The sequence below is a fragment of the Sphaeramia orbicularis genome, chromosome 17 (genome assembly GCF_902148855.1).
Source record: "Sphaeramia orbicularis chromosome 17, fSphaOr1.1, whole genome shotgun sequence".
In the NCBI taxonomy this organism is placed as follows: Eukaryota; Metazoa; Chordata; class Actinopteri; order Kurtiformes; family Apogonidae; genus Sphaeramia; species Sphaeramia orbicularis.
In genome coordinates this window covers 43,528,667-43,551,505 of record NC_043973.1, presented here as the reverse complement: position 1 = coordinate 43,551,505, position 22,839 = coordinate 43,528,667, and the positions used below count along the sequence as shown (strand labels likewise).

Here is a 22,839-nt window from a genome sequence, read left to right as displayed (position 1 = left end):
CAATATTCAGGAGGTGTAAGATGAATACACTGCGAGAGTTGGTATGTGCGTATTTATCCTCTACTGCTACTGCTTATCTACCTGAAAGGTGGTGAAACAGTTTGCTGAGCAGGACTAAGGACAGAGAAGACAGAGGATGAAAGGGAATAAAAGAGTGATGAAGGCAAGAAGAGTAGTAGTATGCTTGGAAAACCCAGGGAAGGGCAAAAAAAAATACAGATGGAGTTATAATACAGAGAAAGAGTGAGAAGAAGAAAAGGTAAAAAAGGAGGGGGGGGGGAGGGGTGTCGGTGCATAATGTGAGTGAAAGGCAGTTAGAGTGGGTCTGACCTTTCCCTGGCCAGATTAGATTGGCCTGCCAAGACTGCTTAGAGGGACAGATAGAAGCAGTGGGAAGAGACATGCACACACATAGAGCAAACACACCACACGTATATTCCCAATGAACGCAGCACAAACTCTTAGTGTGGACACGCACACATCAAACCACCTGAAATCTAGTTTTTAAGTAAACACAGATACACGTGCCTCATCCTATCCACCTTTAAGGGTATGTGGGAATATGATACACTTGTACGTTTATTCTGATCTCAAAAAGCTAACTGGTATAGAGTTAGGTTTTTATATATTTCAGTAGCTTTTAGTAGTATATGTAGCTATTTTTAATATTTTATCCTGTAGCTTTTGAACATTGTCTACATTTTTTTAGAATTCATTGTAATATTTTTATTGTCTTTTTTTGCACTGTTTTCGCTGCTCAACAGAAGAGAGCCGCTTAACAGATTTTCATTGTTCTTGTGACAGCGACAATAAAGATCTATTCAATTTCAGACATTTTTTCATCAGAATATGGTGATACTGGTCCTCACATTCAACTTACTCTGAACCAAGTATAAACTTGGTACAAGTCACCTTTAACACTGGGGCTGCAGCTAATGATTATGGTCATTATTGATTAATTTGCTGAGAATTTTTCCTGATAAATAGTTTAGTGAACTAAAAAAAACATAATGTGAACACTTGAAAACCCTCTGCCTTTAGTCCACACCAAAGTTTTTGCATATATGGACAGACGGATGACAAACTGATGACAATACCCTGCAGTGAGGGCAGAGGGTAATAAAACCAGAAAAAAATCTATTAAGCACTACTTGTTAATGCTATTTCATTTGCGTCCAGTGGTTGGTATATGGTAAGAAGTAGGGATGCACTGATACCACTTTTTTCCAGACTGAGTACAAGTACAAGTACTTACATTTGAGTACTTGAAAATACCGAGTACCAAAATGAGTACTTAATAATTCCATTACAGTTCTTAGTTCCTTTTGAAAATGTTCTTTATTGTTGTTGTCATTAGTCTGACTGGAACAAAGTGCTGTTACTGACATTTAATACGTTGGAATGAGCATTTCTCAATTAATCCACCAGGGGGCGCTGCTCTTAATTAACCATACTTGCCAAATATCATGAAGAAGAGTAATGTTTTTTGAGACAAAAAAGAAGATGGTCAATAATAGCAAACGTGGCGATGACAGGAGATAACGTTAATGTGGATACTAATATTGATACTGATGGGGGTAGTTGTCATAAATATGTCAGTAGTTTTTCACCAACTCACACAGTCGCTCTTTGAAAAGATCCGCTACCTCCACAGTTCCTGGTGATACCGCTCTGATTTCTCCATCTGGGTACATATCTGCGAGCACCGGGAAAATGGACAGAATTATGTACAGAGTGTAGGCAGAGGATGGATAGAACGCTCCATCTGTATCCGTATGTGTCTTAAACGTAACTTTCAGTCACCGTTACTTTTGTCTCAACACTGCTGACATTACTCCTCCACCGCGCACCTGCTTTACTTAACTGTGAACGTCACACTGCTGTAAAGTGGTATTGGTATGTTTGTATCGGAGTACTTTTACGAGTACAAGTAGAAGTACACGCACTCAGTATCGGACCAATACCTGATACTGGTATCGGCATCGGTACATCCCTAGTCAGAAGTATGAAAAAGAAGCACTAGCGATCTAAGTCACGATGAAGTTGCATGAAAATATCATACTTTTTCACTGCATAACTTGCTCTTTTTTTCCTTCTGCCATTCTCTGAAAATCTATACCATCAGTAGTCGAGTTGAGCCAGCGGGCTACTAGATTTACACTGCATGGCCATTGTGCCCATATGCTCCCCTCAGCTGCCGAGACCAAATAAAAGTTAAAAGGTCCTTTTTATTTGATCACTAAAAACCATGGGCCCGCTGTAAAAGGGCTTAGCACTGGTGGTGCATTTTATCGCAGCAGCTTTTAGCCCTTCCACGCTTGCATTCTCTCTTCTCTGCAATAATTTTTTTTATTTTTTCCCAGAGTATGGGTGAAATGAATTACAGAGTTAGGTAGGACGAGAAGCAGCAGCAGCAGCAGCGGATGTTTAAATCCCAGAAGATCCTTGGAGACGGGCCCTTGCAGCTGATTTGCAATTTGACACAGACACTATAGTGCAGCGAGTAGTGCACTGAGACCTACTGTTATAGGAAGTCTAGTATGAAGACTCACACACACACTGGGACAGGGGGGTTAAATAAGATGGCTGTCAGCTCTGTCGGGCTTGCATCTGGTCCCACACACACACACACACACACACACACACACACACACACTGAGCACACTAGTCCAGCTGAGAGCTTGTAGAAATTGGGATAGGTGTAAATAAGATGGCTGTCAGGCCTGTCACGGGTAGACACACAGAGACAGCTTCAGAGTCTTAAGTGAAACACATACACACATATCTATCCACCTTTAAGTGTCATGCACGCACACACACCTACCTGCCTTTGCGTGGTTGGATAGACATGGTGTAAGTGACAGGTAGGCAGACTCGCACACTCACGCACACACACACATACCTTCAAGGGGTTGGAGAGACAGGGCCTAAGTGACAGAGGGACAGACAGTCTCAAACAAACACTGAAGAGACGCCTCTAAGTGTCGGACACACACACAGGCGGCTCGGCGGCTAAGTGGAGCTGAAGGGAGCAGTCAGGCTGCGGTAAGGGTTTGTCTGAGCGTTCATCACTGGGTTTATAGAAGTGCCACTCACACACACTCACACACACACACCACACTCTCTGCACTCTCCCTCGTGCTCGCTCTCTCTCTCTCTGCCACTAGGAGATTGATGGGTAAAATGTCAGTCTTCATCTGCTCACCTCAAGTCTAAATTCGGTCTCTGACCAAATGCGTTTCTTGCCTCGCTTCAACTTATCTGCGCATTTTTAATTTGGTCCTGGATTGTTGATGGCTTCAGCTGAGTTAAAGTTTTGATTTCTACATATCTGTGCTCAAATTTAAGAGTTATTCACTATCTACCGTTACTATCTACCAATGTTAGACTATGGCAATGAGTGTCTTAGCCAAATGTTTACAAGCCTTGAACAGTGTTTACTATTGTGCACTACGTTTTATTACTGGTTGTAATCACCTTAATCATCACTGTGAACTACACGCTAAAGCTGAGTGGACGTCTTTGAGCTTCAGAAGGTTTACCCACTGGTTGACCTTAATCCACAAAGCTCTTCCAGGTATGGTTCTGTCATACCTGTCCTCCAAAGAACTGCTAGTCAATGTTCTTTACAGTCTTCTGAAATGTATTATTTGAACATTCCAAGAGTTTGGACTGAACAGGGGAACAACTTTTCTGCCCCCTCTGTCTGAAGTACACTTCACGTGGAGCTGAATATATCAGAACTTGTTTCATTCCAAGCTTTTTGTTCCGTCTTATGGACAAGACAGTATGAGTCAATTGGGCAGTGCCTGTGTTTTGAAAGTACTGTGACCTCTAAATTTGCAGTTTAAAAACTGTCAAACTTTTCTGTTATTACTACACTGGAAAAAATCTAAATCTTACCAAGTGTATTTTTCTCATTTCTAGTCAAAATATCTCATCGCACTTAAAATAAGACAGTCACGTAAAGAGTAACTTTTCAGTGAGATATAAGAACTGATTTTTAGAGAATAGATCTGGAAAATCTTATTTCAAGAAATCTTACCAAGATCATTTTCACTTGTTCCATTGGCAGATTTTTTTGGCTTAATTCAAGATTTTTTGCTTAATTCAAGCAAAAAAATCTGCCAGTGGAACAAGGGAAAATTGTCTTTGTAATAATTAAGATTTTCCAGATCTATTGTTTAAAAATAAGTTTTTATATCTCACTGAAAAGTTACTCTTTAGGTGATTATGTCTTATTTTAAGTGTGATGAGATATTTTGACAAGAAATGAGAAAAATACTCTTGGTAAGATTTAGATTTCTTCCAGTGTAACTGAGAAGTTCTTTCATGGTAGCCTATATGCTGCTGACCTCTTGGCCAGGTCACCCTTGTAAAACAGGTCTCGATCTCAACAGGACTCTACCTGGTTAGATAAAGGTTTAAAAAAAAATCTGTGTGAAGACATTAAAACACAGTGTCAAGTAGTAAAAAATACAAGAAGAACAGGAAACAACAAGGGATGAATACAAGCTTATAGTTATGATGACAGACCAGAGAATAAAAATGTGTTCAACCTTTATTTAAAAACACAGGTGGAAGGAGTGCATCCATGTCTTTTTTTTATGTTGTGTCGAAGCTGATGGAAATCGGTCTCATCTCCACAGGAACAGGCTTTGCCACGTGTAGTATCAAAGAGAGCGCAGCCGACAGCGACGCCGACCTAGACGTGGACGGAGACGACACCTTAGAGTATGGAAAGGCCCAGTACACCGAGGCTGACATCATCCCCTGCTCTGGCGCCGGAGAGGACCAAGGAGAGGCCAGGGAGAGGGAGGCGCTACGGGGAGCCGTGCTCAAGTACGAAGCCTCATTACCAGACAGTGAATCTACCAGGATACTTAACAATACTGCTTTTATTGTACTAATGCATCCGTGTGTTTGTATGTCTGTGTTGCAGCGGTGGAATGCCCTCCAATAGAATAACACCAGAGTTCTCCAAATGGGCCAGTGATGGTAAGTTTAATGTGTTAAAAAGTGTTTTTAAGATCTTAACCCATAAAGACCCAGTGCTACTTTTGTGGTAGTTCCCAAGTGAATTTTTCTCTTTTTTTAACCTTCCTTAAGTGATGTATCACCATTTATTCTAATATTATGCTCTCTATTTTGCATTTTTAAGTGAAAATTACCTATTTTATTATATTTAATATATATTTATCACATAATGTTCATAAAAGCACAGATTAAAGTTGTAGGTTGTTATATCAAAAACAGAGAAAATCCACCAAGTAGTGACTTTTTCAGCACAGTATATCCTTAACTGAACATAATCCAAGTGTTACCATCCACTGTCATTTACTGTCAGCAGTTCTGCTCCTTCATCCCTAAAGACCTTCAACTATTTTTGCGGTGACCTACAAATGAATTTTTCCTCTATATTTAACATTTCCTCAGTGACTTATTTGCATTTACAATCATATTATCCTCTCATTATTATATAGATGTTCAAAAAAGCTCAGAGGTAATTCAGATATTATTGTATCAGAACAGAGAAAACTTTAGAAAAAGTGACTTTTCAGCGAAATATATCATTAACTGAACATAAACCCAGTGTCTCCATCCACTGGCATTGATCCAACTCCATGGGTTTTACAGGTGAATCAATGTTATAGAAGATGACGGTGTTTCCATGGTAACTACGGAGCCTCTGAACATCCAAATGGGTCATATCTGATAATCATGAAAAGATGTCAAACTACATTTTACACCAATTATTTACATATTTTGATTGGAGTAGTGGATCAACAGATATTAAACATTTTAGATCAGTAAATGATTTTGGTGGTCGGTTTGGGTCTTTATGGGTTAATGATTCACTGAACTGTCTTAGTCAGCCAACAGCCAGTTAATCTTGAATATGTAAAAAAAAAATCTTGTTGCCTGTATGTATAGAAATGCCTTCAACAAGCAACGGAGAGAGCAGCAAGACAGACCCCAGTACCCCCTCTTCCTCCTCCTCTTCCTCCTGTGTCCCTCGTACCTGTAAAAACAGCGAGATCGAAAAGTAAGTTACGCAAAAACATGCACCCGCATTCTCACACATCATGATTTAGCTGTAAAAAGAGAGAAATCACTCTGCTGTGTTTCCCTCTGCAGTATTGGAAGGATCACACGCGCTCTCATAGTGAATGTATGACTTTCTGATGAGTTTTCTTGCTTGTGGGAGATTCGACTGGTGGAGGGTCATAAATGATGCATTTTGTGTGGATTAAGTTTTTGCTGTCAGTGTGTGTGTGTGTGTGTGTGTGTGTGTGTGTGTGTGTGAGACAGGGAAGGGGCTTTTCAGGTATTGATTTTTTTTTTTTTTTTTTTTGTGCAGTCCTGTTTTCTCACAGCAGAGAGCCACCTTAGAATCAGTAATGGGGGTGCAGAGACATCAGCAGATACTCAACACTAAACACATGCTTTCATCTAATGACACACGATGCATGGGAAATAGCTAATTTATAGAGTAAATTTGTTCTACATTGGGCAGATGAGCCTGAACTAGCTGCTATTTTTAGCACTTTTAAAGCTTTTGGTGTTTATTTGTCCTGCCTGATTAATAAGTTCGCCTCATTGCACACAGTTTTTGATGAATTGGCCTGTGCATGACATCGGAGGGCTGCTGGATTAGACACATTTCCCTCACCTAGCTGTGTTTAACACATACACAGTCAGACACGCTGCCCTATCCATTAGAACCCCTGTGTGTGAAAGGCCAGCTCTGTGAAATTCCCTCATTTCCATTTCCTCATCCATATTCTGCCACAAGTAAACAATCACACATATGCACATACACACACACACACACAAACCATGTCCCGCTGCATGGGTAATAGAGGTCAGCTCACTGCACGAGAGGAACATCTGTGGGCAAGCGAGCAAAGAGAAAGAGGGATTTGGTTGATTGGTTGCTTCTGCATGTCTGGCATATCGTCATGTCCTTTTGCCCCGTGCAGTCACACATACTCACAAACACACAAAGACTGATCTGGGGTCAGCCGCCTTCCATTGCAGCCCCTGTTTCTTAAAGTGATTTTCTTTGTCTGCCCAAAGAGCTGTTTACAATACCTCCTTTTTTTATACTTACTATACTATATACAAATTGTACAGTATACAGAACAAACAAGTAAACAAAAAACAGACCACAACAGTTAAAGCATCTAGGTTCAATTTTTAGACAAATAAAATACAGACAGGTTCAGGACAAATTAGGCAAAAAAAATGTCAAAATAAGCATATAATATTGGCGGCAAAAAAACCAAAAAAAATCTTGAATTAAGCAATTCCAATGGAACAAGTGAAAATTATCTTGGTAAGATTTCTTGAAAAAAGATTTTCAATATCTATTGTCTAAAAATAAGTTCTTATAGCTCACTGAAAAGTTAATCTTTAGGTGATTATGTCTTATTTTGAGTGTGATGAGATATTTAGACTAGAAATAAGAAAAATACACTCAGTAAGATTTTGATTTTTGCAGTGTATAACCCAGTCATATTAAGGAAAACAAGATTGAAACATTTTATGTTAGCTGAAAATAACTCTAAAGAAGTTACAGATATCACAATATAAAAAATATGTTACAAAACTCAAAATGTAAATATCACCGATCTCTATTGCCAACTTTTGTAAGACTGTTACATCCAGGGAATTGATTGGAGATTTGAACCTTTTCTTCCTCATTGGGTACCTGATTGAACTGCAGCATTTATCTGAGTGGCCAGCTCAAACTAGAATTAGATTAGGAGGTTACTACAATGCATATACTGTACATACATAGTCATATGTTCCTACTAAAATAACGTGAGTATAGTGTTGATTTTATCTTAATAAGGATTCCCCAGCTGTTTTGTGTTCCACATATTAAATCTCTGCACAAGAGATAACGCGACTAAGCCAGGCAGTTTGAAGTGTATTGATCAGAAACATCAGTGCAAGGTGAGAGCTGTTTGTGTTTGTATGTTTGCAGTGAGAGGATGCATTCAATAAGCTGTGTGTGTGGTGAGTTTTACTTTGTACATATGTATTTATGTCAGAAAGGTGGCAGCTCAACAGTGGGATTGATTTCCTACAGCTGGTTTGAATTACTGGCAGATTGTTCACGCCACTGAGGAATCGTTGGTAATAATAATGACGCCGCTGTCAGACGCACAGATTGCAAAATTCTTGGCTGATATCGATACAGTATTGATGTTTAGAAAGTATATGGACAAAAATATTGGGACACATCATGGCTGCAGCAGTTCATGCTGATTTGAGATAAAAACATCAATATTTCTGTTGAATTGGAGATTTTTCCTCCTAAGAAACTAGATGATAAGCTGTGGTGGAAACTTATTATTTACAGTCAGAGCACAAAAAATATTTGTAGAAATGTAGAGGTAGAACATTTCAAATCATAGTCATGGATAAGACAAAACTAAATCAATATTGAGAGAAATTCAGTAAAAAAAAACATGTCTGAGGCATTTTGGAAGCAAAGTTGACAATTTAATCAAACTAATCTTATGTGTCACGATATAAAACTATATTATGACGTTTGTAATTATTGTTTTGTATCCTGGAATTCAATGTGTCCCAATACTTTTGTCCATACAGTGTCGTTTTTCAGTCACATTATCTTTGAATGAACACAGATACTCTGTCATATATTTAAGGTTTGGTATCTTATATGCGATACCAATATTGGCCGATATCAGCAAATACTGGCCGATATCAATGTCTGGCCTATATATCAGTTCAGTTCACATTTTATTTACATATCATTTAAAGTGCGTATACAAGTTATATTCATACAGGGTGGGGAAGCAAAATTTACAATATTTTGAGGCAGAGATTGAAAGACAGTGTATGACCAATTAGTTTATTGAAAGTCATGAGAATTTATTTGCCAAAAGAAAATGTACATAATAGAAAATGTTTTTATTCTGTGTGTCCTCCTTCTTTCTCAATAACTGCCTTCACACACTTCCTGAAACTTGCACAAGTGTTCCTCAAATATTCGGGTGACGACTTCTCCCATTCTTCTTTAATAGTATCTTCCAGACTTTCTCGTAATAGTTTTGCTCATAGTCATTCTCTTCTTTCCATTATAAACAGTCTTTATGGACACTCCAACTATTTTTGAAATCTCCTTTGGTGTGACGAGTGCATTCAGCAAATCACACACTCTTTGACGTTTGCTTTCCTGATTACTCATATGGGCAAAAGCTTCTGAAAAGGTATGGATAATAGTGTTAGGTATGATTATGACATCAATATATGTTTGGTTTCAAAACAATTGACGTAGTGCCTGCTGAGAAAAAACAACTAAATGTTCATTGTAAATTTTGCTTCCCCACCCCGTAATTTCCAGAAAGATATGATTTTGTAAAAAGGGTAACCCCAGAAGCTATCCATAGCTTATAAACGGCCCAAGACATTAAAAGCAAAACAGTACAATTTATTATGAAAACAATCCCTATTTCTACCTAAGCTAAAACCTAACCCTTGCTCTAAGAATGACCTAAGGTAATTCCATAGATACAGACAGTGTAGAATTTAGACAGTATCAGCACATCAAGCACATGAGGCAAAAAGATACAATAGCACAGACTTAAATTAAACATATTTGAGATGCAGTTTTTGTTTTAATTGCTTTTTAAATATGGACAGGGATGCTGACTCTTTTATGGTGCTCTCAATCTCATTCCCAATCTGTGGACCTTTAACTGTCACTTGAACTAAGACTTGAGCATTTCAGTTTCCGTTTCTTTCCCCTTATGTGATGTTTTTCTCTCGTGTCGTGTACATGAGTAGGTAAATAGATTGGAACGAGATGACAGAGTCTGTCATTTAGTCTAAATATTACATTATACATTACACAGGCATTGTGGAAAGTGTTGGACAGAGCAAGTTGTTGATATCAGCATGTTGCTTTTATCTATGCAGGTCATAGGGTTGAATTTCAGTGTAGATGTGTGAACATGAGGTCTTAGTGGCCACCCTGAGCAGAACACACCTTATTCTAAACATCCATTTAAAGGCAGCCGAGAAGAAGCTGAATGATTGCATTGGAACAAGCAGTCAGCAGGCCCGGCTGGCTCCAACAATTCCCTGCCTCACTCCTCTCTGCTTGCGATAAATGCATGCATTTGTGGAGCTTCTGTGCCCCTCCGTCCCCAAATGAAAATGAGATTTGTCTCCTTTCGTTACATTGATACATTGTGTGTGTGCGGCTTTTGCGCGAGGCAACCTTAGTGAAATCTCTCCCTCCCTCTTTCTCTCTCTCTGTCTCTGATCCCAGATGGGTAATGATCTGGTCGCCTCCCGGGGCATCCTCGTTCCCCTGCTCATTCCCCTGCAAGATAAATGAGCTCACACACACACACACACATACACACACATATGCTTGTACAACGCCTGAGATGCTCTTTCCCCTCCAAGATAAATGGCCCCTCCAATGCCGCCAATGCGATTGCTGCCAAATTTGGTGCTCCAGCTGGAACAATGCAGAGAGATTTCCATGTGGTTTCTGCAAATAATTGAATCTGTCCTCAATTTGGAAGTGATGAAGCTAGATTTCTACCCAACCACACACTCACACACACAAACACCCCCCACCCCAAACACACACACACCCCGTCCAGTATATCAGCCTTCTCTTCCAGCGTTCCTAAGTCACATTCCTCTCTTTTTCCCTCTTCTTTCTCTTTCCCATTCCTCTTGCTTGTTTCTTCCAAGTCCTCTGTCTCAATTTTTCGCAGGCACTTACAAGATGCCCCCCTCCCCTTCCTTTTTTTTTTTTTTTTTTTTGGCCATCTGAGACCTCCACACACACACATCTAGGAGAGGCAGGGGAAATCAATAGTGACTTAAATGTTTTATCATGGTGTGTCAGTGTAGTTAAGGCCTCGGTTAACAGGGTGCAGCACAGAACGATGCTTTAAAGGGATTTACCACTACTTTTTTTTTTTCTTTTGCACATACATGCCAGAGATTTATTACCTTTGCCGGTAGATGAAACATTTGCAGGAAATAGCACGAGAGGAGTTTTTTTTAAATTAATTGATGTGTAATTTTGTGTTGAGAGAGAAGCAGAGCGAGGCAGAAATGTAGGTAGACAGTAGATTAAGACACAGGGCTGATTGAGATGGATGGCAGAGGTCTTCAGCCACGTATACACACACAGACACACACTAATGAAATGAGAAATAGCCCCGTACACATTGGGGACACGGCGCTAAATAGAGGGGGAGGCAGAGCCATCTATCTGTCTCCGTCTAGCTTCTTCACTCGCCGTTCGCCATAGGGATGACTGGAGATGGAAACGCACTGCAATTTCGCTTGCTTTCACTTACACACATGAACGCGCAATCCTAAAAGCCCTGTGGGGCAGTAAGTAAGTTGGAGTAGTAGCCCAGCATATGAATGGATGTGTATTTCCGTGTTGCTGCCTCGGTTTTTATGATCCCAGGCATTCAGATCAAGGCCACAACTTTAGTGCTGTAACCCATCAGGCCAAAGTGTCGTCCCAGTATGCTCACAAACAGACAGAAACACACACTGATATCTAATTGACTGGAGGCCTTTGCATGAGAAGAACCGCAAAACAAACCATACTGATATGTCTAGCAAAGTAGGACAAAGCTGTGCTGACATTTGCGAGATCACAGATGCATGACGGTCGTTATATTATGTTGTATCAAGTCAACCCTGCTGATTATATTCAGATTGTGCAGGATCAGATTTGATAACCAGCTGTTTTTAAACCCACTTTCACTCTAGGTAGTCGACTTTTATCACAGCCATATACTGTAGTTGTAACATGACTAATGCCGACATTCATACAACCTCACAAATCAGACCGAGCACTCGCTGCCTAAACTTACTCGTATATATTTATTTTAAAGCCGCTTCCCCTAAAAGTGTAGAGACATTTAGCTTCCTCCAGGGACCCACCTTCACGAAAACATATTGCTACACTGAGCCGGAGCCAAGTCAGATATACAAGTACACTTCCCGGCTCGGGTATACCTTAAATTTTAAGTTGCAGCAAGAATGGAGCTGTAAGTTTGTTTTTGTGAGTCCCACAGTGATATATTGTAAATGGAGCTATATTTGACCACACCACTCAAAAGGCCCGAAAACTATGAGTCAGGTTAAAGTAGCGAAAACTCAAGGATTTTTCTTGTTTGTTGCCAGATGACAAACTTTTGGTCTGTGTCACATTTAGCGCTAGATAGTTTCTTTTGTTTTCCTTGGCCTTGAGAGATGATCCTGTTCCTCCATTAAATCTCAGCACCTCCAACATCATCTCTACTTCCTCCCGAAATAGTTTTCAGATGGACACAGCCACATAAAGATGTCATTTTTTATAGCAGTGACAACTTTTTGTAAGTGATTTTATATAAATCAGCCATGATAAATGAATATTCATTTGTAGGAAATAAAAGGTTGGTACAGGGAAAAAGGGGGAATGTCTTGGCTGAAAACACGCTCAAAGTGTTTAACTTTTTTCTGTCTCCTTCCTTAAAAGGCGTCGGACAAAGAAAGAGAACCCGTTTGCAGAGTTTAGTGGTCAAGTGAGCGACAGAGGGATTTATTGGACCTGTTAAAAGAAAGAGACAGCCTTGTTGAGTCACAGTCCCGTCCAGTTTTGTCCAGCCCAGGGTCCAGTGCTGCTTTATAAGCTAGGAGGCTAATCAAGGCTAAATGGCTTTTTACAAGCTCAGAACTAATAAGAGGAGAGGGTAAAGACATTTATAGGGCATAGAGTCAGGGTAGGAGTCCCAACTAGGTCTTTATAGACAGGGGATGATGATGGGGTTACAGGGAGGAACTAGAGCGGGGCGACTTTTCCCACAGACCTGAACCTCCCGCTGCAGTTTGTGGAGGTAGGGGGGCTGTCCTTCAAATAAAGGACTCTTAAAACCCTGTGAAAGTGCCAGTGTTCTCCAGGGAGACGACCAATGACATCAGCCTTGGGTTTTTGGTTTGGTAGATCTCTGCGTATGCCTTGAGCAGGAGTGGGATTGTGCGACATAAATGCTGATCTTTTGTTTTTGTTTTATTTCTTTTTTCAGTGTTAATATTGATTTTAATCAGTTTATCTTTTCCATCCCCATGACATCCTCAGGACATAATGTGATTGGAAAGACATAGACAGTCTGACCAACAAAAAGTCCCACATTGTAATATTTTGATGGATCAGCGTTAGATTTGATTATTGCGTTTATCCGCTGTGGCATTGTTCCAATCAACCTATCACACTTTTTATTTCCATCATTTCGTGGACACGTAACATTACTAATCCTCAACCTGACCAACTGAAGCAACCCCAGATCATAACCCTGCCCCCACACACTTGTACTGTAGGCACTAGGCATGATGGGTAATCACTGAATCCACCTCTCTTCTCACCCTGATGGACCATCTTTCTGGAACAGGGTCAGTCTGGACTCTTCCCTCTTCCCTATCAAACTGATGGTAATTTAATGAATGAGATTTCACTCACTCCATGAGTTGGAGTTAAAGGGGTCATATTTATCTAAACCCACTTTTATTAGTCTTTGGTTCATTTATTTGTGTATTTGGACCCTAATAGTTCAAATAGTTTGAATTTGAGCCCTCCAGGTGCTGCAAAGCTATCTTTATATTCATTTTGGCAAAAATCGAGTGGATTTCTACAACCCGTTTTAATTCCTGCTTAATTTGTTACGTCTATAACTAGTTACGTCACAACATTTGCGCATATAAAGTCAAGAATTCCAACAAACATTTCTCAGAGTATGACAGTTGTTTATCAGCAGCAGTGGTTGTAGTAAAAACTGAAAATATGCCCAAACTTTGAGCCGATTCCGTAAAATGTTCAGTTGTTGGGACGGGACAGAGCAGCACAGCCAACAACCTGGAGGGGGCGGGGCCTGAAGTGGCTCATGTGCATTTAAAGGGCCAGCACTCAAAACCACCTTTTTGGTGTCGTTACTCAGAAATAGGGTTGAAGATGGACCTGTGGAGTTGAATTAATGAAGAATTCAGACCCAAGTATAGCATTTACAGTTTATGTAGACCACAGGGAAATGTTTGAAAATGCATAATTCCATTTAAAAAAAAAAAGGCAAAATACCTTTAAAGAATGTGTTGCAGATGAAACATTATTTACTGCAGTAAATATCCAATGAAAGACACTTAACCATTTGCTGAGTATATTCAAAGTATTCATATCAAGTAGCAAATATGCTGAGGAATAATGTCAGTTTTAGGCTTTTTTAAAATAATTTTCAGAAAGCAAAACCACAATTAATGGAACTAATTTGATATATTACTCTTCATGCAGCTGAAAAAATCTTGATGATTTTAGTAGATTTCAGTTGTCATCAGTTTCTTCTGTAGTGGTGTTCCTCAAGACTCGGAGCTGCCAAAACCACTTAAACCAGAATTATAATACAGTACTACAGAACACTTTGGCCCCAGGCTCTGCTACTTAACACTGGACTGTTCACGCAACCCTGAAATGTTTAATTTTAATTTTAATCTTTAATGTCGTCTCAATCTCCAATTTATTTTAATGAGGGTGTTTGAACACAGGAGCATTGGAAGTGCAGTGAAGTATTGCATCGAGCCAAAAAATGGAGAAAGTTCGTCCTTGTTTTCTTTCCCCTCTAGCTCCTGCTGTTTAAGGATGCAGCAGATAAAGCCACATCCTAGGCCACAAACCCATACACAGGCACTTATCGTTCCTTTTGCCCTCACTCTCCCTCCCCTTTTTCCACTTGTCCTTCCCCATCCAGATCAATACCATAGATCAGCTAGCTATCAGGCTGCAAAATGACCACATCACCATAAACACACATACACACATAGTCCCTTTTCTACACACACACACACACAGACGCTGCTGTTGCGTCTTGCCAGAGAACGAGTGGATGGCCATAATAAACACTGGCTGGCTCGTCAGGCCTCGTCTCCCCGCGCCAAATCATCAGCAGCAGCGTTGCGGCCTGCGCGCTGGCTGTATTGATTTAGTTATGGCTGCTTCATATGCTGTCGGACAGTGTTAAACGCACATTTTCTGTTATCATGCTCCACATTAATCAGAAGCTGCTTAGAGGCAGGAAGAAAAGGAGAACGGAGAATAGAATGAGAGAGGGAGATGAAGAAAAGCTGAGGGGAGATGGAGAGGTGGAGAGGCGGGGAAATAAATAAGTCTGAGATAGATGAATATAGGAAATAACAACAACAGAGGTGCAGAAAATGAAAGGTAAACACAAGTGGGCAGAAAAAGACAAGCCATCTTCCAAGAATGGAAGATGGAATGGATAGAAAGGTGGAGTCAGGTGAAATTAAAGGTAGGGTGGCTGCTGTAAATCTGATGGGAGATTGTGCCTTTGAGAATACAGCTGTGTTAAACAGAACAAAGTCATATTATGCATTGGACACAGGGTTGGAGCTTTAAGAAAACCAGCCTATTAAAGTGCAGAATGGTAAAAGGTAAAGGCAAACTGCATTCACATCATAATTTGCCAGTGTCCAACTCTTAGTGTCGACATCAACGTCCAAGACAAATGAGCAGTATTCCGAAGTCTTCACACATCCAACTCGACTGTATGTTTGTTTGTTTATTTCGAATATAACATTAAAACCAAACAAAACGATTTATATAAAAAGAAAGGAAAAGGATGAAGTTTGAATTATAATCTTTCGCCCCCTTAACCCATCCTTCTACCAACCCTAAATTCCTGTCAGATCCCATAAGTAACTCAAAAATCCTACACATATCAGACTAAATTCTGACTAAGCCCAAAACACAAAAATACTGTCACTCAAGCACTGACATTAATATTTAAAACATGATTGGTAGGGATGTGAAACCTCAAGATGTTTCCAGTTTCCCCCACCTTTTTTTTTTTTCTTTTCTGACACTTAGTTTTTATTAATTATTTATCATTTTGTCATACAGAACATAACAAACATCAATTGGCAACATATAATAGTTACAGTCTAATAGTAATGATAATTTAGATTACAGTTCTGAAATGGCAATCAAGTTACCCAATTAATTAAATTTTTAGAGCAACAGTTTATATAGCACTTCACGGGACTATGAGACAAACCACACATTAATTGTATTTAAAGAAACAAACCTATTTGCCCAATGTTATTATGTATCCCCCACCAGTTATTAGAACTGAAGAAGTCTCTTGGATAAGAGATGAAACGTTTGAAAAAAAAGGAAGAAAAAAAAAAAGAACTAAATCAGTCCAGTTGAACCGAAAAGAACTACCAAGAAAAACGATGACCTGGGCAAATGAGAACTTACAGACATCATCAAGATTCAATAGGAGTTTTCATTGATTCAAGATGCATCCTAATGGTCGCATCCTTGATTGTTTATAGTACTGCATATATGTGAGTGAAACGGGTAAATACTAAGTCTGTTTTATTCAGAAAGGGACTTAAAAAGCTGTATTTTCCCTTAACAGTATCTGTGTGAGCCACCTCAGTCTGTAACCGTGACAAAACAAAACCAACATCCATCTGCAGACAGTACATGACACATAGAGCTGACAATAAAAATACGGTTTGTTTTCTCATTGCAGCTCTGAGAAAAGGCACATCGCTTCCTAAAATAAAACATTTCAAGTTACATTGCAGTACCTGGGCTTTGGTTTCATCATCGAGCGCAAATTTAATGCTTTCCATTTCTGTAAAGTGGCTTTTTGATGGGAGCTTATACTGTGGCTCAACAGGTGGTGGAACTCCGGTTTTTCTACGACCGAATAAGGCCATAAATCCTCATCTATGAAGGCTTTCACAGACGCAGGGCATAGGGAGATTTTTCTTTTTCCTCTCGAAGTTGGTTGGAAAGGTTAACAACACCTCCTCACTTCTTAGCTGGGTTCAGTGTGTTTGTTTTTACAGACATTAGGGTGAAAATTGTTAATATACTTCGTCTGATTCCCAAGGTATGGCAGTTTTGTGAAGCAGATTTTACTAACAGTGCATGTCCAGGTCGTACTTCACAGCAGGTTCATAAAATCCATAATGTGCCCAGATGTTTATTTGCAGCATGCTAGCTACCCTCCGCTACATCGCAACACAGAAATGTGGTAGAAATTAGCGACTATTCAGTGCAAGAGGACCTACCTTTACAACTTATTCATGAACCTGAAGAGCAAAAACCATTAATGCAGAAGTCCACATCGCAATGCATCTTAAAATCGAGAAGTTTCCACATCTATTGAAGTAAGCTGAGAAAAAGAAGTAAGAACCTCAATGTCAAAACTAGCCAACTATTATTTTTATCTCATTTTCTCCTGCAGGGTAACAGAGGAGGAGTCCACGGCTACCACTATGGAGGCTCTGAAGGCTCGAATCCGAGAGCTGGAGAAGCAGATACTGCGAGGAGACAGATACAAGTGTCTGATCTGCATGGTGAGGATGAAAAGTGCTACAGAGTCTTATCCGTTATCTCTGGACAAACACCATCATTTTAGTTCTGTCATAAAGAGCCTCACGTAGCATTTCAACACACTCATGCTAGCCAAGTTTTATCAAAATGGATATGTCATTGTCACAGCTCATATGTAAAACTGTAAAATACTTAGTTATTATATAGTTATTTGTTCAGAGCTGGCCCCTTGTGTCTGAAAACTGTTTCAAGAATCCAAAGTGACACTAACACATTACTGGTCTAGAACCAACAATGGGATATGATGGGATTATTGTGACCGACAAAACCATCCACGAGGAGGCTTCAAAAAGTTAATGGAAAAAGAACATAGCTTTGACATGGTTTTAATCACATGGCCTCAGTTTTACACACATGGACTTAAAGGCTGGTATCAACGATTGCAGAAGTTTATTGACCTAGATGGAGCTTATCATTAGCCTCATAGCGTAATTGCGTAAAAAGTCATATTTCTGGTCAAGTTATGATATATCCACTCAGATTCAGGTTTATTTAGTCATCATCCATAATACAGAAAATACAAACAATTGAGGCTAAGTTTAAGTCAACCGATTACACTGGTCAACAATTTTTTAGAAATGTTCTGCCTCAGAGATTAAATGTACTAAATGTGACGTATTTTAATAAGATTAATTGGAAAACAAATGACAAAAGTGCTGGTTCGCTGATGTTTTCAAGGTATATGATAGTGTTATTACACACACACACACACACACACACACACACACATATATATATATATATATATATATATATATATATATATATATATATATATATATATATATATAGGTTTATACAGTAGATTTATAAGTTTTCCACTAGATAGGCCCTGTAAAGTGAATGTATCGTAATGTGCAGACAGTGTTTTGAAGCCACAGCCGCATTATGGCCGCAGTGGTACCAAACACGAAAACGGCTTATTTGCCTCTTGCTACTACAGTGCACATCGTGACAAATTTCCAAAAATGCCCAAGGGACCTATCGGCTCTGTTTGTAAACAAATGAATTGTTAATGGTGGAGTACACTTCGAAATTGTTCACTGTGAGCGAAGAGATTTATGTGCGTAATCACAGAAAGACTAATGGATTCGTGATACTTAGGCAATGACTTGGGTTTTACAGATTTGATGAAAAATTTGTGACGCAAGTTATACACAGCTTTTAATGTGTCTATTAAATGTCCAAGCTGCAAAGAATGTAACGTCAGTCAGTTCCACCTGTTCCAACTTGACAACTTATGTTGAAAATAGGAACCAATTATTGGTAACGTTGCATCCCCCTGTGAGAAATGATCAATTTCGGCTGGTGTAAATAAACACGTTTTCCTAAATTCTTGGAGTTTTTGCCAGTATGGCTTTGAAATAGAACAGAATTTAATGGTCATTTCACACCCTAAATAGTCTTAACATCATCTTAAGAAGTCTTAAATTTAACTTGTAGAAACCTGTAGGAACCCTGTGAACCGTTTTTTCCAACCGTCCTTTTTCCGCAAACCTTTTGAAGCCATCTCGTACTTAATAACTGCCGTGATTTAGAGAGAAACCAGACATGAAATCGAAGCATCAGTACTGCGAGGAGGAGACAAACTGATGTATATACTGTACACCAGCCAGGGACTGCCACTATGATGTCATGTAGTTATAGCAGAGACACAAATCACCCATAGTCACATTGGTTACACATAGAATCCAGTTACCGAGGCCAGATTTCAGACACATAAATGTTAATGGTGTTGTGTTGTATGCTGGGGAATCCTTTTTAGACTGCATGTACACCAGGAACTGTAATGCATCTGTCACGTTCTTCAGTTCTGGATGTCGGTGTCAGTGGTTCTGCTGCTGTGTTGCTTTTGTGATGTGGTGCTTATTGCTTTTGCATGGCTTTGCAAAAAAAAAAAAAACTAAACTAAACAGGGTTGTCTGCTGGCATTAGAGGCTCCACTGTGCAGTAAAACTTAAGGGCTACTGTCATTATGTTTTACTGGTTAATCTAAAATAACGGCTTCATGTGAGGAATGCAGAAAGATGCTAAACAGGCGGGACGTTCACGACCACACAGCACATGTGAAGGTGAAACCGAGGCCTCGCAGCTTGTATTGACGATTGATTGGACATACAGATCAATAATATAAGCCACGTGCTCATCCTTGACATGAGACAGGATGAGGGACACGGTCAATATTCATGGACTTCAACATGGTTCCGATTCATCTCCACTCCCACCAGTGTTTGTGTTCCACACTTTGTGTCAAGCACCCATCCCATCACCCTTCAAACTTCCTGAGTGCAGAGTCGGCATCCTCTGCTTGTGTGTGTGCGTTTTTGTGTGCGGGTAATTACCGACGCCTGCGCTTCCTAAAGGTCGCCAGGCTCCTGAGGTGACATGGAGGGCAAGGCACAGCGATCGATCACTCACTGCCCCGTGGACACACAGCTCATCTCCGCTCATCCGTCACTGTCCCTCATCTCGCGAACGCACACACAACTCGTACGGTGACAGCGTTGTTACCTCGTCACCTCGTGTCCAATCCGACTACTCTCGCTGTTCGGCAGGTGTGATGCATTGTAGAGAAGCTGGACGTTTCTATCAGCACTTTGAAGAAGACAAAGAAGTGTTTTTAGCAGAGTTGTGTGTGAATCACCACCTGGGACGTGTTCTGCCGACGTCCCATCTGTACACCAGTTTATTTCAGAAATTTTTTTTATGGGTCATAACCTTCCAAAGCTCTGGTAGTTATTTGTTAGTGGAAAACAAGTGTTTTACTGCTGCAGCCAAGTTGGATCAAGTCGTCCTTGAGTCTCTGCCGGACCAAATGATGAATCATAAGTGGGTTTTTACCCCCATCTACTGGTCAGTTTAGGAGATGAGATTTCCAGAAGATGTGATCGTTCAATTATTATGATTTATATAATTAAAAGTTCATCTTTTAAACTGCATTTATTAATAGCAGTACTGAAGACAGTCTTTGTAAAAGCAATGAAATACTATTGTGAACACAACATCGATGTATGACCTCTCAAATACTGAAAGAATTTTCCTTTTCCTTTTATTTTTTGACATGATTCTATCTTTTTCCAAGCCGTAAAATAAATGAAAGCACTTAACTGTCAAAAGAGGTACATTTAATGCCCTTCTGAGACCCAGGAAAGTAAAAGTTTTGGCTTTTTGGAAACAGCATTATGCAACAGTTTTTTGTTTGTTTTCTGGAATGTCTTTTGTGGTTGACAGCATGTTTTGAGTAAAGCTGTGAAACCCTTGTCTCCCACAAAGGACAAAAATTTATTGCTGGGTCTCGAGAGGAGATTATATAAAAAACAACAAAAACAATAAAAGGGAGTTATTTAAGTATGGGAGAACAGAAGTCAGAGGTAATGCAGCCTTGTTGTGTGTGCTGTAGTCTCTTTTTTTGACAGTAAAATGTTTCCATTTAGTTTACAACTCTGAGAAAGATAGAAATCCGTCAGCAGTAGTGGATAATGGATCGATTTTCAGTAGTTTTCATTTGCTGGCTCCTCCTCAAATGAGACAAACTGCTCCTTTGTTGCCCAAACTGAGTCAGTGAAAGGGCTGAAAACAAGAACTTTGGAGGGGCCTTTTTAGTTTTTACGTTAGACTCTTTCTACTGAAACATGTCATCATGGATATCGGAGTCATCGCTGACAACAATAACTGTAACTCGCGCCTTCATTTAACTGTGTACGAAGGAGCTGATGCATATTTGTGATTTGTTAATGAATGCCCTGAAATGCAGGAACATTTGGTGTCCTTAGTGGAGTTCATCATCTTTGTCATAAACGTGCTGGTGCTGAAGTCGTTGTCATAGCTGTTTGCTCATTGGCTGCCTGGCTGTTGTTGCCGCACGGCCTCCCATCTGTGTCTGTGTGTCTTTGTGTCCACGTGTCTTCACATTGCTCTGTGGTTCTGTTTGTGCGCGATCGGTACAGGCCGGCCGTTATGATTAGCTGCCACCTTTAGCCCCCTCTCCTCTCCCACCCTCACCCCTCCTTCCGCAGAGAAAACCTGCTATCCAGTCAGGTGCGGAGATCAAGAGCCTAGGGGTGTGGCCAGGGCCCCGGCCACTGGCCAATGAGGTCGGAGAGAGGCAGCCTAAGTCCCTCCCCCTCGGCCTGTACTGCCTGTACAGGGGCCTTGTGATTGGTGGCTACGGCAGCGGCATAAAGAGGCTCCTCCCACAGCCCCTACGGAGGGTAAGGCACTCCCTCCTCCGCTCCTCCTCCTCCTCCCTTCCACCTTCCCCTCATCTCTCCGTTCTTTTTCGAGAGGAAAAGAAAAGAGCGCCCATCGGTTTGGGTGCAGCCATCGCTCTCTCCCCCCACCCCTACCCCCCCTCTGCCTGCCTCCCTTCGTCTTCGTGCTCGTTGCCTGCCAGATATTGTGTTCTTATGTGTGTGTGCGTATGTGTATATAGCCTGCAGGTTGCCGGTTCAATCCCCCCCCTCATGCTGCCTTGCTCAGTGATTCTGTGGCTGCTGGCTGTGTTGTTCCATGGTTAGTGTTTGATGCTGGTGTTTGGTCAGGGAGTGTACAGTGTTGATATGGTGGTTGTTCACTTAGTGGTTTTGTATTTGTGTTTCCCTCACATTTGTTGTAATTTGTTTTTTTTTAATCCCCCTCTTCTTTTCACTCTCTTTTGCAGGACTCCTACACGATGCCGCTCACCTCCATCCAGTGCTGGCACGTCCATTGTGAAGAATGCTGGCTCAGGACTCTGGTATGTACACACTCTTCATCTACACACACACACACACCTATCCCTCTGTGCTGCAGGGCAACTCCTTATGACATGCAGTTATTGCAGCCTCATTTCATACTCAGTGAGTTTCTCTCTGTAGCTGTGCCCCATAGGGAGGAACTAAAATGCAATATTCCCCAAATGACCTGTTCCCTCAATGCACACACACACACAGTTCACACACAATCCAGGCAATGCAAACACTTCCACTTCTCAATAGAGGAAAGGCTTAGATGAAATAGTCCCCAAAAGGCTTGTTAAAATGTTGGAATAAAGTGGTCAACTCTAACCTCCAATGAGTTCTGCAAAGTGCCTCGGGTCTGCACACACACACACACACACACGCACACACACCGAGGGACCTTGTTGGTTATTAGTTAGTCTAATACATTCAGTGGTGTGTAATTAGCTGGTGCTAATGTAGTAAATGGAGCGCAGAGGAAACTGTGTTTCTGCTGCTGGGAGGATAAACAGTCTCCTCGTTGGCTTTTTGTGGCTCTTATCACCTTATTTGCACTTGCCCTTTGTTATTCTTTATTTCGTCTCATCCCTCCATTCTTACCTTTTCTTCCCCTCTCAGCCTGTGCACTTTGGGGTAATTTCTTAA

The 22,839-nt window shown here is 40.5% G+C and overlaps 1 protein-coding gene across 3 annotated transcripts in view; it reads left to right on the top strand.

Annotated features, from left to right (window-relative positions):
* The window catches only part of LOC115437136 (E3 ubiquitin-protein ligase RNF220-like), a 42,679-nt gene that overhangs the window by 11,641 nt on the left and 8,199 nt on the right, over positions 1–22,839 (top strand). For 2 of the 3 annotated variants that reach the window (XM_030160275.1, XM_030160274.1), the window contains exons 5-10: positions 4,650–4,842; positions 4,943–4,998; positions 5,935–6,046; positions 17,328–17,439; positions 21,493–21,687; positions 22,137–22,211. In XM_030160275.1, the coding sequence (XP_030016135.1) occupies positions 4,650–4,842; positions 4,943–4,998; positions 5,935–6,046; positions 17,328–17,439; positions 21,493–21,687; positions 22,137–22,211 (743 nt within the window). The remainder of the gene's footprint in view (positions 1–4,649; positions 4,843–4,942; positions 4,999–5,934; positions 6,047–17,327; positions 17,440–21,492; positions 21,688–22,136; positions 22,212–22,839) is intronic. The other variant, XM_030160276.1, reaches the window with a different exon arrangement.